General features: G+C 48.2%; 1 protein-coding gene across 1 annotated transcript in view; it reads left to right on the forward strand.

Annotated features, from left to right (window-relative positions):
- LOC147886077 (U-box domain-containing protein 43-like) overlaps nucleotides 1-22183 on the forward strand; it is a 29701-nt gene extending 7518 nt beyond the window's left edge. The window contains exon 3 of the mRNA XM_087395705.1: nucleotides 20443-22183. Within this exon, the coding sequence (XP_087251831.1) occupies nucleotides 20443-21914 (1472 nt within the window). The 3' untranslated portion in view covers nucleotides 21915-22183. The remainder of the gene's footprint in view (nucleotides 1-20442) is intronic.
- The last annotated feature ends 4591 nt before the right edge of the window (nucleotides 22184-26774 follow it).

Here is a 26774-nt window from a genome sequence, read left to right on the forward strand (position 1 = left end):
TCTTTGATTACCCGCCATTTCGCATGATTTATGTTGTACATACTCGGGATACTAATATTTCAATGGGCTCGATAATGTTGAGATTTGTGGATAGTTATGTTCATCAAAGAGACCTACAAAGAAGAGAGCAGCCATAGCTGCTGGAAAATCAAAATCAAAGAAAATAATTCCATCAATGGGATCCTGCTTTTTCACATTGATGAAACGTGATGGACTTGGACTTGGACGGAAGTTTGTTTTAGGTCATTGCAGTCTGTTTCTTTGGCTAAAAACTAAATGTGAGGTCACTATAAGCTCTACTGCAGCTGTTCCATTCATTTTAGTGATCATAAGGCATGTGAATCTTGGCCATGATTATTTTCCCCTAGCCTCGCCATTTGGAGATGCTTTTTGTGCTTCGAGTGCCTCACATTGAGGGCTTGTGAAGGCACATTCATTGTGTGTTTGCTTCATCGTCAAGAACTGGTCTCTTACACTTGTATTTCTATTTTGGTATCTGTTTCAGTTTTACTTCAATTAGAGAGTATCAATCATTTGCTTGGGTGTCATTACTTTCGTTTTGATTGACATGTCCTATTAAAGCATACAGTGCACTCACATAGTCTACATGTTAAGGCATGATTAGTCAAACCAATGAACGTCCCCTTCTAGAAGGCACTAGATTGGATGGAACCAACTATAGCATGTGGAAATTCAAGCTTGAGAACATTCTAAAAGCTCCAAGTTGTGGGGTATAATTGATGGAACGTTGAAGAGAGAATTTCGGGAATTATGACGTGGAGAGCCAATAGGCTCACACTCTCACAAATCTGAGCATCAAGGATAACATAATCCCTGTTGTCAGAAACCTGAAAACTCCAGCTGAAGTGTGGAAGACATTATAGACCACCTATGGATATGTTAGTATGCAAAATGCCTTAGTCATAAAAGAAAAGACAATTCAGTAGGCTTAGAATGTGAGAAGATCAACATGTAAATGACCATTTGAACAACCCCAAGACCTGATAGATAAACTAGCAATGCTCGGTGAGAAGATGCCTGATCCATATATAGTTGATCTTCTTCTCAACAGTCTTCTAAACTCGTGCGATAATTTTGTTACCACACTCTTATAGAGAGCATCCTTCCACTTTAACTTAGTTGCATGGTTACCTCATCACTGAGGAAATCAAAGGCAGAGCAAGAAGTTAGGCAATCAGGCTGATACAACCTTTATGACTAAAAAGGCAAAATCAAAAAACCCCATTCAGCCCTAGATTTTACTTTTGACAACGTGATCATCATGAACAAAACGACACAAAGAAGATAGGCCTTGCTTTTAATGTGGGAAGCCTGACCACTTTGACTCCGAATGTTGAAAGAAAAAGGCAGATATGTCTAAACGCAGATCTAAATGTAATGTAAAGACACTGCGGATATAGCCATGCACCAGACTAGTAATTCTGAGAAAGCCTTACCTATGTCAAAACGAAATAAGTTTGGCCAAGCTGATGAGCCATGGATCATTGACACTGGAGCCTCTAATCACTTCACTCTGCACAAGGAATGGTTCTCTCACTTAGAGAAAAGTGACAGTGACCATGTAGAACTAGGAGACTACAAACTTCATCATATCAAGGGTACTGTTAATATACCTATATGAAAGATCAATACAAATATATGGGGCATACATAACCTTTTCTATGTTCTGGGTTTGAAGAAAAACCTTCTATCAGTTAGTGCCATTACTAAATAGAACAAAGAGGTGGAATTTTATGAAGGGGAATGTCTCATTTGAGACAAGGCTGATGATTTAAAAATCATAGCAAGGAAGAAGCCTTCATAAAATGACATAATCTATACCCGACTTTAAAGCCTACATCTCTCATTTGAGCTGGAGAGAGAGCCTGTGGCATGCTGCATGAAAGGTTTGGCCATTTGAACATGAATGACACTTTTTCTTGAGCTCTCGGGCCAACGGCATTGCTGAATGATCTGCATTTTTGGGGCTGTCATGCCATGCAATACCATAGATCTACGCCTATGTGCAAAGCGGAGTGTCAAGGCATTCAAGTCCATTCTAAACTCCCCTAGGGATTCGAATCGCAGCCTAGCACAATATCGATTGGACCCATGTCCAACGCAAAGCGATCACCTACAAAATCATAGTCATGAGAGAGCTGGATTGTCGTATCCTCTTAACATAGTCTGCTGATCGTATGCTGGCCATTGGCAATCTCCACTCTCAGCTCGTGGTCTATTGCTGTGGCAACCAATCCCACCTTTTGCAAGGTCTTAGTGTTCATGAAGCTATGTCTCCCGCTGTCGATAAGCATATGAACAGTCCTGCCCTTGATCTCACCCTTCAATCTCAATGTCTCGGCACTCCTAGCACCCATGGGCCATCAATGTATCTTTGCACCCAGGTGCTTATAGGGCTTGAAATACGGCAGCTTTCTTGTCATGCCAGTCAAGCACCTTGGGTTTCCTTTCACCCTCGAATGCAATCCCATGTGGGCTGCTTGTAGCACTCTTTGTACCTGTAGGCATACTTGGGCTTGAATACCTTCGCAAGTTGAGCAGCTTGCTCAATGGTTTGAGAGTCAAATTGATGAGATGCTTTCACCCTTGAATGCAGTCTTATGTGGGCTGCTTGTAGCACTCTTTGTACCTGTAGGCATACTTGGGCTCGAATACCTTCGCAAGTTGAGCAGCTTGCTCAATGGTTTGAGGGTCTCGTATTGATGAGATGCTTTCACACGCCTTGCTTTAATACCGGGCCTTACCTGAGGACATCTATGATGAGATGCCTTTCCACTAGTATGTGAACCTTAAGTGTGAGGATGCCCGCACTTTTGGAGGCTACCCAAGCAGGAATTATGCAGCCAAGGATGTCAAAGATAAGCTCACGGTGCATAAGTTTAAAAGTGACACACGCACGCCCAATGAGCTGGAAGAATGGATCACAAAGCTAGAAGACTACTTCCACTTCTATCCAAAGCATGACAAGGAGTGCATTATATTTGCCCCGGCATACATTTAAAGGATTATGCTCACACGTCATGGCAGTACATGAGGGATTCTTCACAAAAGGCCAACCGCTTGGGCAGAGTTCAAAACGCTAATGGCAACTACATTTGTATCCCCACTGATGTACTTGGCTGAATTTTATGCACTATCTCAGCTTGCGAGCACAATACAGGAGTATTTGCAGAAAATCTAGAGACTTTCCCTTTTGTGCATGACATTTCTGAGAAGGGAAAGTTGTTGCGTTTCATTCATTGTTTGGACCTGACCCTGGCCTCACATTTAAAATCCACATCAAAAAAAGATTTTTATAAAAATATTTATGAAGCTGTCAATACAGTCATGTATATAGATCTTGTTATGAAGCTATCAATATAGTCATGTTTAGCTAAATGCAACTATGAAAATATTCAGTAGGCATATTTATGCTACATATTAAAATTTATACAAATAAAAATATTATATATATCTTTTAGAATATATATTTTGATAGCTGTACATCTAAAGATAACAAACATATTCAAAGACTTTTATACTGCCCACCACTAACACCCTGCTGAACAGTTAGAACCACCCGTCTGATTAATGGGCTGTGTGTGGCTGTATGAGCTTACGGGCAAAGCAAAGGGTGCATGAGGGTCATGTGCACGGATTGGTATCTGACGTGTACTAGGTACACAGGACTAGCTCAGGTTAGCCTGGGGAGGCTTAGAGCTAGGCAGGCTTGATTCTCGGGTTGAGTGGCAAGGGTACGAACTATTTATAGGTCTTCGCTATTTTTGGCGCTCGGGGCCCGAGTCTATAAAAGGGGCCCAGGGGGTTCAGTTCTCAGTGTGCAGTTGGGAGCAAGTTTCGTTCCCAGATGCCAGGTCTCCTGGATTGAGTCGCGGACGCGCGCCTGCATCTTAGCGTAGCCCAAGGCCCAATGGCAGATCCAGGGCTTCACAGCGCCACCTGGTGATATGGGACACTAGGCTGGTTTGGATCTGATTGGGAGTTCGTGCCAGTAGCTCAGCTCGTGGCTTGGAGGGGACATCTTCTGATTCGGGATCACATCCCGTAGATGTCATGGTTGGGTGGTGAGCAGCCTGCTCAGATCTGATGTTGTGTGTGGTTTGCTTACAGATCAGGGGTTTCAGGAGTGCTGGGACGTGTTAGTTGGTATCAGAGCCAACTCCTGAGGTAGGAACTTCTGATGCGGGAATTTTTGACGAATTTTTCCTCCAAGTATGCCCAAAATTCGAAATCTGTTGCTGCGTTTTCTGCTGGGTACCTGGGTTAGCAAGGGTGGACAGATGTGAAGGAAAAGGTAGAAGAAAGGAGGGAGAGATTTCGAGATTCCTGAAGGAGTCTGTGAGAGAAGGCTGTAGAAAGCTGGAGAGAGAGCAGAAAGGTAGGAGAGAGAGGCAAAAAGGCTGCGAGGGAGGCGGAGAGGTGACGCCTAGGCTGTACGGAACCAGGCGGGTGCAGGGAGAGGCGTTGAAGGGCAGCGAGCAGGCTGTGAACAGCCTGTGTAGAGGGTGCTTTTTTCGAAAAAAGCACCCCCTCCAAAGCTAGGGGAGCTTGGCCTTTTTTGGAAGCAGGACTTCCAAATAAGGCTGCCCTGCTCCCTATATAGATGGGGCAGGGTACCAGCCTACCCACAGCCTTGCCTAGTGCCTTGAAGCAGCTCCTCAAATCGCGAGCCTGCCTGCGCCAGCCTGTTTCAGCCTGTCCGTACCTGCGCCAGCCCTGCAACAGGACCGTACAATCCGCGCCAGCCTGCGTCAGCAGCCGTACACTGCTTGCGTCAGCCATCGCCATCCGTACGGATCTGCATCAGTACCGTACGGATCTGCATCAGCACCGTACAGTAGCGAACCCTGCCTGCGTCAGCCCTTCCTGCTTCGCGCCTGTACCCGCAGACTGTACAGACGCCGTACAGCCACGTCAGCACTTGTACGGCCTCCGTCAGCACCTGTATGGACTGCGTCAGCCGACCGTACAGCCACGTCAGCAGCACGTTTGCTGCAGGATTTCGCACGTGCATCCGGGTAGCGGGTTCAGCGAGGTCTCGGGATTTGTGGGCTTCCGGTTCGCCAATTTCCAGCATCTCTTTCCGTCGGCATCTCTTGGGACGGTTTTCCTCTGCTCCATTCTCCTTTGCGCTTCGTTTCTGTCAGTTATTTCTCTCAGTTCGTATTCAAATCAGATTTCAGTCATGTCTGATGCTGCAAATCCCGAGTTCACCATGGGAGAGCAGGATTTGGATTACACTCCTGTGGAAGAGGAGGATCGGGGTCTCTATGATGACCTGATAACCAAAAAGGCCTTCAGTGAATTTACGACTGCTCTAGATGGAAAATTCGAGCAGGTCAATGCAAATCAAACGGGGTTGACACAGCAACTCTAGGGGATTCAAGCTACTCTCACCCTTCTGGCTAGCACTGTGCAGGCACTCACACATGTGGATGCTATGGCTTCAATGCTAGGCCCGAATATAACTCCAGACCCTTTTCCGGGCGACCAAAAGTCTAGAACGAAGGAAGTAGTTGACACTTGGTTACACAAGTGGCAGGTACACTTCCAGTTCCACCCATACCCAGATGAGAAGAAGATCCAGCTTGCAGCGGGGTTCATGTCAGGTAAAGCATTGCTATGGTGGAAGGAACTCCAGCCTAAGCCCGATACATGGACAGATTTTGAAGGGGTTTTCAGGAAGGAGTTCCTGAAGAAGGAGGATGATTACGATATCGTTGGCAAGCTTAAAGCCCTCGATATGTCAAAATTAAACTTGACCTTTGAAGTTTATCTTTAAAGATTTCGGGATGTGCAAACCAGGGCCACTAAGATGGATCCAGTGACCTTGTTAGGTTTCTTCGTGGATGGTTTGCCAGATTCATATAAGTTGCAGATAAAGAATAACAAATGCACAACGTTGCAGGAGGCCATGACTTATGCGCGCATATACGATGATACCATGGCCGGTACCAAAGCAACCACAGTTATCGACACGAGTGGAAAGAACAAACGCAAGTTCTTTCAGCATACGATTGATCGATTTGCGTACGGATTATCACCAAATCCGTATCTATGCTAAACACATAGATAGGACCGCATTCCGGACTAGGTATGGTCATTACGAGTTCCTCGTATTACCTTTTGGTTTGACCAATGCTCCTGCTACTTTTCAGCAGATGATGAACGATTTGTTCAGGGATTTTCTGGGCAAATTTGTTGTAGTGTTCTTAGATGACACCTTGGTATATAGTAAAACGCTTGAGGATCACATAGGACACCTTCGGGGTGTCTTAGTTGCTGTAAGACAACATAAGCTTTATGCCAAGATGAGTAAATGTGACTTCTTTATGAAGGAGATCATTTACTTAGGACACAAGATTTCTTCTGAAGGTATTAGCATTGATCTGGATTGTATCCAGAAGGTTTTAGAATGGCCTATCCCTCAGACTGTGAAACAACCTTGTTCTTTCCTAGGATTTACGGTATTTCTTCGGAAGTCAATGCGTGATTATTCACGTATCACGGCACCCTTGACCAACATATTGAAAGGTCGTGGACGCAGGTCTACTCAGTCGATCCCTTGGAATGATGCAATGAACAAGGCTTTTGAAACCTTGAAGTTCTCTATCAAGGAAGCACCCGTTCTTGCATTACCCGATCCTACCCGGCCTTATGTTTTAGAGGCCGATGCAAGTGATTATGCGATTGGGGCAGCTCTATTCCAAGAGGGCAGACTTGTAGCTTTCGAGAGTAAGAAGCTAGACGACACCCAATATCGTTGGCCCACACTAGAAAAGGAACTTTATGCTGTAGTGTATGCTCTTAAGGTTTGGAGACACTACTTGTATGGTTCAAAGTTCCTTGTATTGACTGATCACCAGTCAATTAAGTATGTGTGTGATGGATCAGAATTAAGGGGAAGGAAAGCTAGATGGGCAGAATTAATGCAAGATTTTGATTTCAAAATACGTTATCGCAAGGGTTCGTTGAATAGTGTGGCGGATGCCTTAAGTCGAGTTTGTAAATGCTTTGTCATTTACGGAAATATCCTCAGACCTATTTCAATCCTTGAGAGGACTATACGCAACTGATAGTCATTTCAGTTCTTATTGGCAGAGAGTCCAGGATGGGAGCTCCATGGTTGACCAGGACTCAGGGATTGTGCCACCTATTGTACAGGCGGCGGGAGGTCAGTGGATGATTAGGAACGGCTTGCTGTTCCGGAATGAAAAGATTTGTGTGCCTGATGTTCTGGACCTTAAATCCAAGATTCTCTGGGAGTGTCATGATGCTCCTAGTGCGGGACATCCAGGTATGCATAGGACTCTGTCTCTTGTGAAGCATACCGTTTATTGGCCTAAGATGCGTGCATTTATAGAGAACTATGTAGTAGGTTGCCGGGTTTGTCAGGTTACTAAGGCTGAACGCCTTAGAAGCGCGGGCTTATTACAGCCATTACAGATTCCAAGTAATAAATGGGAAAGTATTTCCATGGATTTTATTACTGGTTTGCCTCGAACGCGCAAGGGTCATGACTCCATTTGGGTCATAGTCGACCGTTTGACAAAAATGGCTAGGTTCTTTTTTTTTGCCGAAAAAACAGTGCTAATTATATTACTTCGAGAGCAAGATACAAAAGGTCAGCTTGTAGCTGATGGGCTGCGTTCACAAATCGGACACAGCCCTAAAAGGTAACAAAAAAGTAAATCTCTCTCTCACGGAGGGATAAGGCGAGTGTGAATGAACAGCCATCGGGGTGGTGAGTAGCGCCACCGAAGGCCCTGCGAAGTCTGCTCGAAGAAGAGGCCCTGTGTGTCCCAAGCCCGGAGGAAGCATCTCCGCTTCTCCCGACCGGCCCGGGAATCTCCCTGAATCTGGTCCCACAGGCCTCTGAGGATATGAATAATCTCGCTCCAAATATCAGTCATGATGTGGGCCGTCGATAAGGAGGTGCCACCGAGGATCTGCGCGCAACGCGAGGTCCAAATGTGCCACCCTGCGATGCTGCTAATAATCTCCCAGACTGGCTGCCTCTCCTGAACTCCTGTATCAGCCTCTGCTAGGTGCTGCGGGATACCCTCGAGCGGCCCCCACGTCCCCTGTGTGATAAGGAAAGTGGGGTCCTGCTGGCATGCCTCGAATAAGTGACGAAGACCAGGTGCCGTGCTGCACCAACAGAACGCGCCCCAAGTGATCAAACCTAGCTCCGGTGCTGCGCGAGTAAGAATCCCGAAAGTCCACCTCCACACTTCCTGGGCGCGAGTGCAGCTCCACAGGCAGTGTTTTGGTGACTCCTCATCCTCATGGCAGATCTGACAGCGTCCGTCCTGGCCTATCTGCCGCAACCAGCTCCCCACTGGAAGACCTTTGTGGGCAAGAAGCCATAGGAAGTAGGAGATCTTCTGCGGCCGCCAGCTCTCCCACAAGGCCTTCCAGAAGGCCTGCAAAAAGAACCTGGAAATACCCTGTGCATATTAGCTGGGCCGCTGGGTGGGGGGGCGGCTCTGCATCCTCCCAAGAACTCGCCTGCCCAAAGTCGTGCTGTAGGCAAAGAAGGAGGTCGGCCCCTGCCCTGTCACAATCTCTGGCCATCTCCACTCTCCTGGGTCCCAATCAAGCTCTGACAAGGCCCGCCCCTCCCAGAGCCAGAGTCGCCAAAGCTGCAGCTGATCCTGCTCAATGCTAGGATCGGTACGCCAGAGCTTCCCCAAAAGGCCTACGACCCGAACCCTCTGCCATGGGAGTAGGGGGTCGATGAGCGCATCCTCTCTCCTGAGTCGTCCATCCCCCATAACCGCGAAGAAGGAAATAGAGGAGTCATCCGTACGTCCTGCGACCACCAGTGGTATGCCACGGGGGGTGAACTGTCCCAGCCAACGGTCGTCACCAGGCATGAGGATCTGAAGCTCAGGTGGAACCAACCAATCAGCTGGGATCGCGCCGTCGATCTCCGTGCGTCTCGCCTGGGCTCCACGGGCACCTCCAGCTGTGTCTGCGAGATCAGCCGTCTCCAAATGTCTGTACGTGTCCCTCCAAACTCGAAGGGACCGGGCTGGCCCCCTCATCCAGCCATCCCACCTGATGTGTGATCTCTCCCCCAACTGAAGGCCCTCGGCATCTCTGACCTGATCATTCCAGATAAGCGGCTGGCGATCGATCTCCTCCTGACAGCTAGGAGGGGACTGAATGAGACTGAGGCGGAGCCACCTCCAAACCATGAGGAGGCTACGAACGAGTGGGGAACGGGGCTGAGTGAGCGGGGCGGAAGTGAAGATCCATCTGAGGGACGGGAGCCACTCTCCACCTCGGCGCGGGACACAAGAACCGATCCCCTGCTGAAGTAGCATCTTCCACGTCTGCCCCCCCGGGGTCAAACCGCGGATGACTAGCTTGCCTAACAAGGCCTGACTCTGAAGCTCTGGATCGATGACCCCCAGGCCACCCTCAGCCTGCGGAAGAATGACTGTCTGCCAAGCAACCCTGGCTCTGGTATCTCTAAGGCCATCCTCCCCGGACCAAAGGAAGTTCCGAACCAGCCTCCTAAGCTGTGCCACGCTGGATCTCAAGAAACACCAACAGGAAGCCACATACCAAGCCGTGGCTAGGAGGACCTGGTTGACTAGCAGGGCACGACCTGCAAGGGAAAGCTTAGCAATGCTCCAGAAAGCCAGCTTCCGTCGGATGGAATCTAGCACCGGGAGAAACTGCTGAGTTGGCGTGATATCCAGGCCGACCTGAAAACCAAGGTATCTAGCTGTCTGTCCCCGTGGGATCCACCTGAAACCCAAAAACCTCCCCCACTGAGAACACGCCCCGGGATCTGTGAGAAAACCAACTGATTTGTTCCAGTTGATTTTCGCACCAGCAGCCGAACAGAAGACCTCCAGGGCCATCCTCACCCTCTCCAGCATCATCTCATCGTCCTGGACATACAGGGCTGTGTCATCCGCGTACTCCGAGTCCAAGAGCTCCGTGTCCTCCCGGAGTGGAAGGCGAACACCCCTGATCCCTGTAGACCTCGCCCGAAGGTAGTAAGTCATAGCCTCGGCGAAGAAGAGAAAAAGGTAAGGAGCAAGGGGGCAGCCCTGACGCACTGATCTCTCCAAGCTAAAACGCTCACCCATCCTGCCGCCAATGATGACTCTGCTAGAAGCTGTCCTGTACAAAGCTGAAATACCCTGAATCCAACCTGCTGGGAAACCTAGCCGCTCCAGAGTCCCCTCCAGAAAGGACCAGTCCACTCGATCGTAGGCCTTCTCAAAGTCGAGAAGTAGGATGGCAAAGTGTGAACCGTTGTGCTGAGCCCACTCCGCCGCCTCTGAAAAGGTGAAGACATTGTGCTGAGCCCACTCCGCCGCCTCTGAAAAGGTGAAGACATTATCCAGGATACTGCGATCTTGGACAAAGCCTGTCTGAGTGTCATGAATGAGGTCTGGGAGTAGAGGCCGAACTCTGGCGCTGATCATCTTGGCGAGGATTTTGTAGGCAGTGGTAAGGAGAGTGATCGGGCGCCACTGACGGATCTCCTGTCTATCTCCTCCCTTCGGGATGAGGCAAATCAGTCCCGAGGAGAGGCTCTCTGGCATATAACCGCTGCTGAAAATCCTCTGAAGAGCTGCTAGGAGGGGCTGATGGATCTGGTCCCAGAAGGAGGTGAAGAATGCCCGGGATAGCCCATCCTCACCTGGGCATTTCTGCCCATCGATGGCCATTAAGGCCTCCAGCATCTCATCCGTGGTGAACGGTGCCAACAACGTCGCCTGCATGCTAGGCTGGACCAGGGATGGAGTGTGCCTCCACACGTCCTCACGGGAACGTCGAGTACGAGGGGCAAGCGGCTCCTGCTGGAAAAGGGTCCTGTAGAAGTCGGTGGCCAACCCCAAGACCTCTCCCGGATCCGTAACGATGTGTCCCTCTGCGGTCCTGAGACTCCGAAGCTGATCACCTGCAGCTCTCTGGCCATGCGTCCTGAAGAACTCCCTGCACATCCGGTCACCCTTTCGAGCCCAGAAGGAGAGAGAGGCGTGATAGGAAAACTTTGAGCGACGCTGGAGTGTCTCCTCAAGAAGGGCTCTGGCTCGAAGGGCCTGGATCCGAAGCTCCTCCGAGCCCGGGGATGCCTGCTGGAGTTACTGAATGGAGGCGAGGTCCCTCCGAAGAGCTCTCTCTCTACCCCACCATTCCTGTCGAGCCTGTAGGGCTGCGAGCTGGCAGATCTGGCTGGACTCCTGCAAAGCCTGCGCCACCAAATCAACCAGATCCACGCACTCGCCCCAGTCTCTGTCCCAAAGATTGCATATACTGCTGCGCACGTCCTCCCTCGAGAAAATGGAGTCGGGAATCCGGCATGAGCGGGGGGGAAGGGCCTGAGCTGCCGAGTCTAATGATAAGAGCACTGGCGCATGGTCGGAAAGTGTCGTCCCTGGAACTATACCCCGCCTGACCGCCTCTGCTGATGGCCCAATCACTAACATAAAATCTATCCAGCCTCTCCAGGAGTCTGCCTCCTTCCTTGCAAAAGCCCCACGAGAAGTCCAAGCTCCCGTGCCAACGCCGGAAGGACGGGTCTCGCCAACTGTCCCTACCTCCTGTCGCAAAGATAAAAGAGTTCCAAGCGGACTGCTCTACCTAAGACATACCTGTAAACTCCGGTCCTCTGCCTTGTTGGTCCTCCAAGGTCTCCAGATTGTTGAAGTCACCTCCAACAATCCAGGAATCCATGTCTGGGAGAATCCCTGTAAGTGTCCTCTAGAAAGTGGCTCTGCGACGGAGATCTGTGGGAGCATAAATGTTGAGGATTCCAACTCTGGAGCCCTCCAATTCTAGGCCTACCCAAAGGGCACGGCCTGGTATCAACGTGCCATGACCGAAAACTCCCTGGGCTAGCTGCTCGCCCACGGAAGTACAGACACCACCACTCCTCCCCAGTGCGCCGATCGAGCGCTCCCAATAAGTGTGAGAGCGTCCAGGGAGAATCTTCCCGCATCTACGGGAGTGAGCCGCAGAAAGCTTGTGCTCCTGGAGCAGAAGTACATCCAAACGACCAATCACTGCTGGCTGAAGTTCCTGTCTCAAAATGAGCTTCCTAGGACCACGGGTGCCAGAAGAGTGAAACCCGTTCACATTCCAGGATACGAGGTGTAGGCTCATGGTGAGGACTGGGAGGCTGCGAACAACTGTCTGCTCGCGGTCGAAGTCGAAGAAGAAGCTGACATTTCGGAGTGGAGGCGCTGACGCTTATGGGAAGGTTTGGAGGGGGAAGCGGGGTCGTCCTGCCCGTCCTTCAACACCTTCAGCAAAGGCGAGAGGCCTTTGGTACCATGAACGAAAGCTTTCTCGAGCCAGCTCGAGATCTCTGAGGTGGACATCCCATAGAAGGCACAGAGTTTCTGAGGAGTCCAGGCTCTGACATCTTGGGGGAGGGGCCAAGACAGGGGGGGCCTGAGGATCACAATCAGTCTGAATCGTTTGGCGGCGCAACGCCACCGCAGGCGCACGTCACCCTCGGACCACTGAGTCTCGAGAAGCTGCCCACCGGACGGGCCTATCCAGGAGCAAACCTGAGCATGCGTCTGCTCCCTGAGAGCCTCCCAGACCGAGTCGTCTGTCCAGGTCTCGGTGCCGTCGCTAAGGAACGTGAAAGCAAAGCTGGGGCCATCCCTAGGGGCCAAGGCGGCTATCTTCCCATCCGCGCCTTTGCGGAGCAGGAAGATACTGATGTCGAGGCAAGCAGGGAAGGTCCCGAGGTCGGCCACATCCAAGTAGTCTTAGGGGCCAGATCTGTAAAAGTCGCGGGGGAGCTCTCTCTCCTGAAGCTGAGGCCCGTCAGAGTCTGCCACTGAGGGGCTAGCGGACAGAGAAGCCTGCTCCGGCGGCCTGCTCCGGCGGTGGTGTAGACTCAGGGTGTCCTGCCAGCGGAGGGGGAGGGGGAGGAGGCTGGGGAATAGGCAACTCAAACTCCTCAGGGGCGACTAGCGGAGGAGGAGGAGGAGGGGGAGCGGGGGCTGCCCTCGGCTGAGGAACCGTCGGTGCAGCTAGCTCTGCGGGAGAGCTGAAAGAGGCGGGGGGGGAGGGATGGGGATGCATCTGGAACTGGGGCTGAGAAGGAGGGGGAGGAGACTGAGGAGGACGAGGAGGGGGCTAAAGCTGCGGGTCGGGAGATATGGGGTGCAGCTGGGGGATGGGCTGGGGCTGAGTGGGAAGAGGCTGGGGAGTGGAAGAGAGGGGGACCTGAGGCTGTGGAGGGTGGGCTACCGTCGAAGAAGATGCTCTCCCAGGTCCCTGGGGCGGCTGCCTGTCAGGTCTCTGAGGTGCTGCTGCAGGTTGGGTAACCTCTGCCTCCTTGCCTTTATCAGAAATCTTCTTGTTCTTACCTCAGTCCAGCCGCCAGCTAACTCTGGTCCGGACTCCGGCTGCCTCTGCTCCTCCTGGCGTGGCTGCCCGGAGGGGGGTGGAGGGGGCGGAGAGGGAGGGGGCGGGGGAGGCCGAGAAGAGCTGGCGAAGCGTGGACAAACAGCCGCCAGGTGCCCAGAGCCGTGACACCTCAGACACTGTCCTGGCTGTCCGGTGACTACCATGCTCTGGGTGATGCTGCCGGCATCTGTCACGATCTCGATCACTGCCGGGAGAGTCGCAGGATCCGCCACAGCCACGGACTCGGGGGGCTCCTGCCGTAGTCACCGCATCGGCGAAAGTATCGTGCATAACCCAGCCAAAGTGGAGCCCAGGTCCCTGACAATCGGCCGCAGCTCAGCAGCAAGACCTGGAAAAACTAGCGTCACTGGATGGCGAGGTATACGGAACCGAGCATCAAAATCCGCTGCGTTGAATCCACGGTACCACGGGACTATCATGATAATCTTTCCATCCACTGACGTGGGGGAGCCAGCAATCAGGTTGCTCGCAGCTTTCGCATTTGAGAGTTTGAGCCAGAAGATGCTCCTTCCCATAAGGGCCACCTCCTCAATATGGCCGTCCTCTAGCATGAGAGTGGACTGGAGCCAGTCCCTGATGGCTGATCTGGAGGGAGAATGTCCAATGACTCTGCCATAAACAGAGGTAAGGGCAAAGTCATTGGCAACCTCCTGAACCCGAGATGATTGTTGCTCTGTCAGGATGACGCGGTAGGCATCTGGAGAGGGAGGGTCCGACTGGGCCTCCGGTTCCGGCCAGGGAGCCGCCATACCGCCAAGACAAATTGCGAGGCTTCCGATGAGAAAGAGGCTGCCACCCAAAAAAGGGGGGGGGATAGATGCGGGAGGGTGGAGCCTGGGTGTGGCGGGAAGGATGGAGGACGGAGGGCGGAGGAAGCGGGATGGGAGGGCAGGAAGCGGAGGTGGCGCGGGGTGGAGGAGTGGGGGCGGAGAGCGGGTGAGGTGGGGAGGCGGGAACGGAAGCGGGGGAGAGGCGGAGTGGGACGGGAGGACGGACAGGGGGCGGGGGGAAGGGGTGGGACGGAAGGGGCGGGGTGGAGCGAAGGGGCCGGGGGGGGCGGGGGCGGAGGGCGGGAAGGGAAGGCGGGGGTGGAGCGGAAGGGCGGAGAGGCGGGAGGGGGCGAGGGCGGTAAGGCGAGGGGTGGGGGGGGCGAAACGGGAGGCGGGGGGTGAGCGGAGTGGTGGCGGGGCGGGGTGGAGCGGAAGGGCGAGGGGGGGAGGGGACGGAGCGGCGAGGGGGTGAGCGTAGCGAGGGGGGGCGGAGTGAGTCGGGGGTGAGGCGGGGTGTGAGGGGTGAGGGCGGAGAGGCAGCGGTGAGGGGGGGGTGAGGCGGAGGTGCGAGGGGGTGAGCGGAGGTGCGAGGGGGGATGAGGTCGGAGGGCAGGGGTGAGGCGGAGGTGAGGCGGGGGTTGTGAGGGAGGGCGCGGCGGCAGCGGCGGGTGAGGGGAGGTGAGGGCGGAGAGGTAGGGGCGGGAGAGGTCGAGGCGAGGAGGAGGGGCTAAGGGAGGTAGAGGTACGGAAGGGGAGGGGGAAGCTCGCAGGAGCTCTCAATACTAAAACTAAAATGGCTAGGTTCTTACCTACTACAACAACTATTTCAGCTGTTCAGCTGGCTCACGAGTTTGTGGACCACTTGTTTAAGCTGTATGGTTTGCCATCTGACATAGTCAGTGACAGGGACTCAAAGTTTACAAGTAACTTTTGGACACTTGTATTTGAGAAGTTGGAAACTACCCTAAGTATGAGTTCCTCGGATCATGCACAATCCGATGGCAATACAGAGAAGGTCAACCAGTTGGTTGAAGACATGCTTCGGGCATATGTATCCAAGAGACAGTCTTCATGGGAAGATTATCTACCTATGATTGAATTTGCTTACAACAGTGCAAAGCATTCTAGTACGGGTTACAGTCCTGTTATGCTTATGTATGGGTTTCAACCTAAGTCACCAGTTATGGTTGGATTAAAAGGGATTCAAAATGATGCTGCTAAGAACTTCTTGCTAGATATGCAGGAAATGTTGCAGTTTGCCAAGGAGTCTATTAGAAGTGCCCAAGATTGGGACAGATTTTATGCTAATAGACATCGTTCACCCAGAGAGTTCTCTGAAGGAACGATGGTATATTTGCGAATTCCTAAGGAATCCAAGAGCCTAAGTACTGGTTTGGTTCCAAAATTATCCCCCAGATACTGTGGCCCATTCAAGGTCATTAAAAGAATTGGACCAGTTGCATATCGACTAGAATTGCCTCCTGATGTTAAAGTCCATCCAGTCTTTCATGTCAGTAGACTGAAAGAAGTCTTGGGTGCAGATGATCAACTTGTTTCTCCTCATGAGATTATAGAAGTTACAGATTTGACTTATATTTCTCACGAACCTGAGTCTATTCTTGAATTTCGTGAAAGACAGATTCGTAATCGTACTATCACGGAATACAAGATCAAGTGGAAGGATCGTGTTGAGGAGGATGCAACATGGGAGACATTACAAAACCTCCAAAGAACATTTCCAGATTTTTTAGCGAACTCAGGAGTGAGTTCTTAGAGGAGGGGGAGTATGTCATGTGCACGGATTGGTATCTGACGTGTACTAGGTACACAGGACTAGCTCAGGTTAGCCTGGGGAGGCTTAGAGCTAGGTAGGCTTGATTCTCGGGTTGAGTGGCAAGGGTACGAACTATTTATAGGTCTTCGCTATTTTTGGCGCTCGGGGCCCGAGTCTATAAAAGGGGCCCAGGGGGTTCAGTTCTCAGTGTGCAGTTGGGAGTGCAGTTGGGAGCAAGTTTCGTTCCCAGGTGCCAGGTCTGTTCCTGGATTGAGTCGCGGACGCGCGCCTGCATCTTAGCGTAGCCCAAGGCCCAGTGGCAGATCCAGGGCTTCACAGCGCCACCTGGTGGTATGGGACACCACGCTGGTTTGGATCTGATTGGGAGTTCGTGCCAGTAGCTCAGCTCGTGGCTCGGAGGGGACATCTTCTGATTCGGGATCACATCCCGTAGATGTCATGGTTGGGTGGTGAGCAGCCTGCTCAGATCTGATGTTGTGTGTGGTTTGCTAAGAGATCAGGGGTTTCAGGAGTGCTGGGACGTGTTAATGAGCCCTAGGCTGTGTGTGTCTGCCAAATGCATCTCTCTGCGAGGACTGTGTACCAAAAGGTTGAGAGGAGGATTGACCTCTCTCCCACTATTGTGACTGCCATGTAAACCCAAACCAACTCTTTGCTATTGGCTGATGGCGGTGGAAGGAGCACTTAATGAATGCGTATTAGTGGGTCAGCCCAAGATAGATGGCTCCATTGCAAAACGAATGCACATCCGTGGTTCAGCCCAAGATAGATGGCTCCATTTGCACAGGTGCATAGAGCTGTGAACTGTAGGACGACCTCACAGCTAGCAAAAAGGTGCTTGGCTGCACAGAGAATGCATCATCAATGCCAAAGTAATCCCCATGCTGGAGTACGGATACTCACATTGATGGGGCCTAGAAGGCTGAAAACCTGCGGTACAGCAAGCATCTGACATGAAGTCTCGGCACGAAGTTGAGAATGCATCCTGGCTGTCCGAGTGATCTCCATGCTGGGGCATAGGTTGCTTGCCCTTGTCTGATAATGCATGTGTGGCAACGTGGCCTAGCTGTTGGCCAATCTGTTGAGAGATTTGCTCACTAATTTGTTGCCCCAACTGCAGAAATGTATCATGGAGCTTGGAGGTTAACCCTCAAGGAACTGTGCCTGTGCATCCTGAGATGCAAGAGAGAGGGACTAACTTCTGTGCCACCAGTGGGTGCTGAGCAGATTCATCACTGTCATGTGGTGACTCACAAGGGACATGCTTGGGTGCCATGGTGTGACTGTCATGGGAAAGAGAGAGGAAGCCCGAATGTAGCTAGCGTCTTGCAAAAAACAGTCCCAATCTGGCAGACAAGACTGCTGTAATAGCACCTAATGTTGGGTGCAACACATATGAAATGTCAATGTAGAAGGATCGATTAAGATGCTTCAAAAAATGAGCCCGAATGGGGTTGTGAAAGGCCCTCAAAAGGGACTGTGAAAAGTAGTCTTTCTTGCCTTTTTTTGGGGCAAAAAGGGGGGGGGGGGGGGGAGGGGGGCTAAGTCACCTAAGACAGTTAGGACTACTAACCCAGGACAACTAAGATAGTTAGGAATTTTAAGTCACTTAGGTCACCCTTGGTTAATTTAACTCAACTTAATCCATAACTTAACACAACCATGGTTAACTTCACCAACTAACCTAATCCTAACCTAGCTAACCCAATCAAAGCTGCTAACCAGACTTGATTAACCTAATGCAACCGCGGCTAATGTAACCTAGGAATTAATTAGCTACTAATTATATGGTTTGCAAGGGGGTAGCAGACGATGACAGCGGCGCATAGCAGACAATGATGGCGGCGTAGTGCGGCAGACATATCGTTGGATGGCAACAACGCAGGAAGGAATAGCGTTCGATTTACTTCTATGCAACACGTTAGTGACGGTCATTGGCCTTAGTTGAGAATTTCATCGTGTGCTTGGAACCTCTAATCAATGGTCTAGACGGGTGGACTTTCAATACTTCAAAGGTTGGGTGAATTCTCACATGGACGGACTTCTATGATTTAAAGGTTGGGCGAAAGTGGCTGGTTGGCTAGTTAGTAATAGATAGAGAATGTCAAGAGCATGAAGCACATAGGGGCCTGCCTTTGTTAATAGATGGCGACAGGTCTCGTTCAGAGAACTAGTAGCTTGCGAGTATGGAAAGTTTGTGAAGCATGTCGCTTTAGTAAACAGTGAAGAGCTAGCTTTGGGAGAAGCATCTCTCGAGTAAGAGGTACTCTTAATTTGATACATAGCAAATGTATGGCAATTATGCACAGATTCATAGCATTAATGGTTCATTGTACTACTTGGCTTTCATTGATAACTGCAACAAATATTGTTGGGTTTATTTTTCTCAAGGAGAAATCTAAAACCTTTTTCAGATTTCAAGAGTTCATAGTCATGGTAGAGAACCAGATAGGTAGGAAGATCAATGTCCTTAGATCAAATTGAGGAGGTGAATACATGTCTTTCGTATTCATGAACTTCTGCATCAGTAATGGCATCCGAAGGCAATTCGCATGTGCAGACACTCCTTGATAGAATGTACTAGAATATGACTTAGTAGACAACAGTGCTATAGCAATGCTAAGTGAGACGCATCTTCTAAATTAGTATTGGGCATAATCAATCAACATTGCAAACTAAATGCTTAGCTTCCGATCAAATTGATTCAAGGTATGACACCTTATAAGGGATTCATCGGGCATAAGCTATGCATTGGGCACCCCTACATATTTAGATGTTGAGGTACGTAAATGCCATACGAGCATGGAACATGGTTCAAATGAGGGAAATTATGATTGGTGATAGTGATGAGAGCAAAGCATACAAGTTGTGTGATCTCATCAACCGAAACATCATAATCTTTAGAGATGTAGTATTTGAAGAAGAATAAGAATGGAAGACATCAAGTACATAGGAGATAGTCATCCGACTACTCAGTGACATGCAGAGAAGGTTGATGAAGAAGAGCGAGTGCTAGAAGATCCCCTAGAAGAGCAACAACTCAAATGATCTACAAGAGAAAGTAGACCACCACCGAGGTTGACATATTCTCAAAAAGGCAAAGCAATTCAAGTTGAAAGCACCAGTTATGCTCTTATGACTACCATCTTGGCTGCAATCTACTTTGAGGATGCAGTTGACAAGCCAAAATGGCAAACAATATAAATGAAGAAACCAAAATGGCAAACAATATAAATAAAGAAATGGACGCTTTGTACAAAAATAACACTTGGGATTTAGATGACCTTAGACTAAGAAAGAAGGCCATTGTGTACAAGTTTTACAAAGTCAAGTGCACTCCAGATGCCAGCTTTAAAAGATATAAAGACAAACTAGTTGCAAAAGGTTTTGCACAACAGTATAAGCAAGATTACGAAAAGACTTATGCTCCAGTAGCAGAGATGGACTCCATAAGATTTTTGATATCAGTAGCCATACTTTGCAAATGGAATGTGTACTAGCTAGATGTTAAAAACGCTTTTCTTAATGGTTGCTTAGATGAGGAAGTCTACATGCAACAACCATCAGTGTGTGTTGAATAGGGAAACGAGAAACAGGTATGCCCTCTCAAGAGAAGCCTCTACGGCTTAAAGCAAGCACCTAGAAGTTGGTACATTAGAATTGACGAGTATTTTGTTAATTTGAGATACATTCAGTCCAATACAGATCATACACTCTACCACAATTCAAGGGGAAGACATTATCATTTTCGAGAAACACTGACAAGCTCTTGGTTCAACTCAGAGGAAGGGCATCCTTGTTAAAGAGGTTCGATGGAATGTAATGTTCAGTCCTTCTTCCATTCCCCATATTCATCATCTTGAGGGAAAGCCTACTTCATGATGTTGATCTTGAGGAAAGGTGTTTTGATCTCAAAATCATGTGTTCATATTGTGCATAGCACTAACACAAAAGAGTGCTAAAAAGATGTATGTATATATTCATTCTTTTCCATTAATATAGTCTACAGTTAATTATTTGTGATGTGCTCTCTAGCTGTGCCCTATCTCATCATCGCCACTCTTCTCCTCTCCCTCTTCATATTTGTTCACTAGGTACCTAGCACACATTGGTGCTTTAGTTGGTACAGCTGTGTTGTTGGCATCGAGCATCTGGGATAGCTCGATTACTAATTATTCAGACTGATCAGGAGAAATTTATTTTTAGTTTCAAATGTAATTATTGAATTGGTACCAGGTGTGGTTTTAATTGCATATGATATTAGATCATGAAGATATTACCCAATATGTACCTGTGTGTAGTGCAAGTCACTCATGGTTTTTATCTGGTGATAGAATGCTTATGATAGTTCTTCTCGTTGGTCTCATCATTCCAATCTAGATGGGTTTTGTATTCATATACATAACGATAACACGCTGTTTGTGTTATGTGCTGCAGGTTCAAATGAGTCGAAATTGATCATGGCAAGTGCCCTTGCAACCCTAGAGCTCACAGAGGTGAATAAACAAGATCTTGGGGATGAGGGGGCTATTCCTCCACTTGTTAGAATGATTTCTGGAAATCTGGAAGGCAAGTCAGCAGCATTGAAAGCTTTGCAGAACCTTTCATCTTTTGGACCTAACAAGAGATACATGGCAGAGGCCGGGGCTACCCCCCTTGTGTTACAGCATGTATTTTCTGGACGATTTCCAGTGAGTGTGAGAGATTCTTCATCTGCCATCCTGGAGAATTTAGTGCTGCATGAGGGAACAAGGTTCCTCGTGGAAGCTAATGGACACGCAATAGATCTTGAAAAGACTATTCAGAGTCTACTGGTGGCACAAGAGAATTCCTCTGGTTCTCCATCTGTGCGGAAGCACCTTCTTGTGACTTTGTTAGGACTGGTATCCCCACCCTCTGCTCATGAAGCTAGAAAATTATTGAAGGATGCAAGTGGTATTTCAGTGCTCTTGCTTCTACTAGAATGCCCAGATCGTGAAATCCGTGATGTTGCAGTTCAGTTATTGTGCTGTTTATCACATGATTGTGGACAAAATCTCTCTCTCTTTTTTATGCAAAAAAGGTTGGCTGGTATTTTCATAAGGTTGCTTCATGACAGCACAAGAGGAGATGTACAGGCAGCTGCAGCAGGAATTTTGGCCAACCTTCCACTGTCAGAAACTAGTCTTACTGCATATTTGGTACAAGAGAGCATTCTACCTGCTATTGTGTATGTTCTCAACAATGGAAACCCAAAGTCAAAGGAAAATGCAATCGGATCATTGCTGAGATTTACATTACCATCAAATGTGGATGTGCAACGGAAAGTAGTGGAACTGGGTATCTATCCTATTCTCAGAGGTCTGATCAATTCTGGGACAACACTGGCCAAAGTTGGAGCTGCAAAAGCATTGACCAACTTTTCTATGAGCACCTTGAAGCTTAGTACCCCACCTTCAATGTCTGGTTGTTTACGGATGCTGAAAAAACCTCCACAAAAATGTAGACTTCACCCTGGTCCATGTCGGGAGAGAACCACTTTCTGTCTTTTGGAAGCTGGGGTTATTCCCGATCTTATCTCACTGCTAAAGGAGCAGGAAAGTGAGGCTGCAGGAGCTGGTGTGGATGCCCTCTCCACTTTGGTTGTTGATGATGAAATTTTGGAGAAAGGAGCCAAGCTTCTACATGAAGAAAGAGCTGTAGAACCCATTTTAGAATTGATATCAATGGGTACAGAGAGCTCAAAAGAAAAAGGAATATACCTTCTTGAAAGAATCTTCAAGGCTCACGGGATGACTGAATATTATGGAGTTCGAGCAAGGATGCCACTTGTGGAGTTGGCAACTAATGGAGAAAGTTCCATTCGAAGGCAAGCTGCTAAGGTTCTGGCTCTATTACAGTCTAGTCAAGGAGCATCAACCTCCTTTTGATCTAGCAGTTCTTGTACTTCTATCTTTGCATTCTCACATCTAAGCAAATCTTGGCCCTAACTTGTTTTGTATTGAGTGAACTCTGTGAAAGGACGTTTACTTAAATTTGACAATTTAATGACTATCTCGAGAGTAGTGTGTATTTTTATTTCTAGCTCAATTAGAGCTTATACTAAGCATCAGCATGCTGTGACTGCTGGAATTCCTCTTTTGTACTCCCACACTTATGCTGGTGTTTCTTGTTTAGATCTAGACTGCTAATCAAAATCATCAAGTACCTCTTTGCAGTCTTTCTAAATCAGTTTGCAGGGGATGGTTTATAGTTCCATGGTTAGCATAGAAGGATGTAAACTCTCCTTGAACTAGTTTCTGGTGACAACGCATTCAGGGACTAAAAATTGGCCCTTGAATATATGATTTTTAGCATATGACCTAAACAAGTGATTAGGAACAAGTGACTAGGAAGGCTCTATCGAAAGAACAATAGAAGGAAGGTCATGCAACTTGGAACAAGAGAAAGCAAGAAAGAAGCATGTGTGTGTGTGAGAGAGAGAGAGAGAGAAAGAGAGAGAGAGGATGGGGCCTGGAACAAAGCTCAATTGGTCCTTGTTTGAAAGGCCTAGAGTACGGATATCAATGAATCACAAGAACTACAATTTTGAAAATCATGGAGAGCAGTAGCTAAGAATTCTCTTTTGGATTTTTAAAGCTTTCTCTCACACCCATGCTCTATGTCTGAAATCACGATGTCAATGTCGATTTCAGTTGAATTAGATAAAAAAAAGTCACAATCCTCGCGAGAATTCCTGTCAGCCCATTTGCAAATCCATTATAGTGTTAGCTCTTGAACACACACCTCAAGAAGCGCAACGATGTAGAAAGTAGTGCATCAAGTCTGCCTCGGATGTGTCTCAAGATGATAAGATGTTTGGCTTGAAGTTTGCACGACTCCTCATTCACGATTTCGATCTTCCGAAATTGAGTCATCTTGTACCGTTGCTTTTTCCCAAATAGAGCCATCTTTCAACAGTAAGGGCACATTCTAATAGTTGAATTGCTTTTCTCAAAAAACTTGTCGAGTGCTTAAGAATTCTACCCTCTTTGGCAGCCCATACCTCCCCAACAAGTATCGATCATAATGTAGCTTTTTTTGGTTCCCTCTACGCATTCCCCCTTAATGTTTTAGATGGAATTCCATTGTTTAGCCATCGATGCCACGAAAACCCATGCTAGAAAACATGCCCCAACTAGCTTTCTCCATTATATTTAGCCTCTCTATTTCCGAACTTGAATCATGGATCATACATGTTATGAGCCCTAGCATGAGCTAACATTAATAGTGGTGTTATGTCCAAGCAATGGGTCCTTTAATTGGGTCGGGTGTCCTTAAGATGGGTGAGTACATATCTGAGCTATGGGCTCATTGGCAGGGATCCCTCGGGATGGACTCCCTGGGATATAGAGATCTTGAGCAAACCTATGCCTAGTTTGGCTTGGCACTTGGATTGGTAGACTCCCTTGCTATGGGACACGGAAGTTGCAGTTGTGGATGAGGCATGGTGTTTGGCTAATCAAAGGTTCAAAGGATGATCCTTTATATTAGATCTATGATTGGGTGGTTGGCTTGCCAACTCCCTCAATATGGTCTTCTTAATCTATGGTTGTTTTGGAGGACTTGGCGTCATAGTAGAGCCTGGACTACACCTAGGCTTGGGTTTAGCTGACCCCACCCTGGGTGCCTGTTTCGGTTGCTATCAAAGCCACTGTATCACAATAATTTAGGTGGTTATTCTTGTTTGCATGAGAACCCATCTCTGTGTGTTATGGTGCTCACCTCGTTGAGAATTTCCCCCTAGGTGTAGCAAAATTCTTAGACATGGTGGAGGATGTGGATTTGGTGCATGAGTCCACACATCTTTCTCTTTGGACTCAACTTGCCTTTGGATCGATTGGAGAGGGGTAGTGCATTACACGCATATTCATGGATGGAATACGGAAGAATAGAGTGAATAGTAAAAAGTATCTCATACTTCCACGACAATATGTAAAATTGGCCACTCAGTCACTATTCAAACCTTTTTTGGGTCAATATGGATCTGCCAATAGAAACGATGTGCAAAGATGGGCCAAGGTAACAATTCTCTTTTCAAGAACACACATTTGGTCATCTTCACATATAGAACTTGCCTTTGAAGGATAGTCAGGACCAACTTCAGATGCTTAATATGGTTAGATAAGCTATACATAAGCATGTCATCAAGAAATATGAAGAAAATTTCCCAAATGCAGATGAAATATATCGTTCATCATCTAGTGGATAGTAGTAGGTCCATTTGCGAGTACCAAAAACTCTTGTTGCCCATACCCTACATGAGATTGTGTCTTAGGGACATCCAACTCAGATCTGATGGTACCCCCTATGTAGATCAAGCTTTGTCAAACATGCCACACCATGCAAGTGATCTATGATGTCTTTCATTCTTGGCAAAAGATATTTCTTTTGCAAACACCTTATTGATGTGAAGATTGTGGGAGAGAGGGAAGGAGTCTCACTTGCGGCTTTCTCACATGCACAATGGGGAATACACACAAAGGTGGAGGCTGAAAACAGTTTTCCTCTTCTTAGTTGTGAAAGCCAAAAGAACTCAAGTACAAAGAAATAGAAGAACCCTATATGTGGGTCTCAAAACCAAACTCAACTAACTAAGGTGGCATACTAACTGAGCCACGAACTAGTGTAGATAAGGATAGCTGTCATCCAGCTATTATTCGTGGGCGGTGTACCAACCGCATCTCCAGCTAACAAGTCGGTGACATAAGTACCCAACGGTCACCCTGGCATATCTCGAGTGGAGCTCGATATCTCAACACTCCCCCTCGAGCTCAATCCCAAATCCTGCACACCAAGCAGGTCTCTGAACTTGCGCAACTTCTCTGCGCCCAATGCTTTCGTGAATATGTCAGCTACCTGATCCTCTGTGCTGACATAAACTAGATCAATAAGACCTAGTAAAACCTTCTCCCGCACATAGTGATAATGCACCTCAATGTGCTTTGTTCTAGCATGAAAGATTGGGTTCTTTGCCAAGTGTATACTGCTCATGTTGTCACAATAAATGACAACCGGCCCATCTGTAGACTGATGCATATCATAGAGTAGCTTATGCAACCAAGCTACCTCACATGCAGCCATTGTTGCACCCCTTTACTCAGCCTCTGTGCTCGACAAGGCAACTGTAGGCTGTTTCTTGCTGCTCCAAGTGACTGCAGCACTCCCAAAAGAGAACACATATCCAATGGTAGATCGTCTATCAGAAATACTACCAGCCCAATCAGCATCAGTGTATCCATGTAACTGTATCTGAACCCCAGCCTCATAAAATAGTCCATACTGCAATGTGGACTTCACATACCTGAGTATGCGTCTAGCCGCATCCAAATGCGGTTTCCTTGGAGCCTGCATAAACTGACTTACCAACCCAACAGCATAGCTCAAATCTGCTGGCCTGGTAATAGTCATGTAAATCAAACTTCCTACTATGCGTCTGTACATAGTAGGGTCTTCCAGAAGCTCACCTGCATCTGTGCTCAGCTTCACATTCTGCTCCAAAGGAACTGAAATAGGCTTACAGCCTGTCATCCCATATTTGGACAGCATGTCCAATCCATACTGCCTCTGCAAGAGCTGTATCCCACTTGGTGATCTAATCACCTCAATGCCCAAGAAATAACGCAGCTCTCCCAAATCCTTCATCTCAAACTTCTGCCTCAATAGCATTTTCACATGAAGGATATCTTCATCACTATCACCTGTGATGATCAAATCATCAACATAAATGACCAGCAGCATAATCCCTTTCTCTGTTTTTCTCACATAGAGTGAGAAATCTGCCTTGGAAATCTGAAAGCCAATAGTGACAAGATAGTGTCCTATCTTGTCAGACCATGCTCTAGGTGCTTGCTTCAAGCCATACAAGGCTTTCTTCAACCTGCAAACAAACTCAGGATGAATAGCATGAACATAACCTGCTGGCTGCTCCATAAAGACCTCTTCTTGCAAATCACCATGCAAGAAGGCATTCTTTACATCCATCTGATGTAAAGACCATCCCTTTGATGCAGCCATAGCAATGGCTGCTCTTACGGTTGCCATGCTTGCAACCGGGCTGAAAGTTTCTTCATAATCAATGCCATATGTCTGTGCATACCCCTTGACAACTAATCTTGCCTTGTATCTATTCACAGAACCATCTGCATTGTGCTTGATCTTATAAACCCACTTACAACCAATTGCATTCTTGCCTTTAGGCAAAGGCACCAATTCCCATGTAGCATTAGCATCCAAGGCATCCATTTCTTCATCCATGGCTTTCTCCCATTTTTCATTTCCCATGGCTTGCTCAAAAGAAGTGGGTTCTGGTTCCTGTATCACTTTGACCATATAGGCATAGTGAATGGCTGTAAATCCATCATATTTCAGCCTATCCACAGGATACCTAACCCTGGTAGACCTGCGCAAAATAGGCTCACTTCCAGGTGCTCTCAAAACATCCCTGGTCTTCCTTACTCCAGGTGTAACAATAGAAGGAATACCCAACTCATCATCAATGCTCTGTTCTGAGCCACTGGATTCACCATCCACACAAGAGTGACCTGCATTCACATCATACATGGGCTGATCTACCTTCTCTTTTCCTTTTCGTGATACTTGCGTATCACTCTCTGCATTGCTTTGAGGGGATTCTCCTGATCTCAATCTGCCTGTCCATGGCGAAGTATGTGAACCACTGGTAGAGGACACTCCAGGTCCACTGATATTTTGTGATTGCTGCTGTGCATTCTGTGCAGCATTACCATTTT

The sequence above is a fragment of the Dipteris shenzhenensis genome, chromosome 24 (genome assembly GCF_047967505.1).
Source record: "Dipteris shenzhenensis isolate YYH24624 ecotype China chromosome 24, Dip_SZ_1.0, whole genome shotgun sequence".
NCBI lineage: Eukaryota > Viridiplantae > Streptophyta > Polypodiopsida > Gleicheniales > Dipteridaceae > Dipteris > Dipteris shenzhenensis.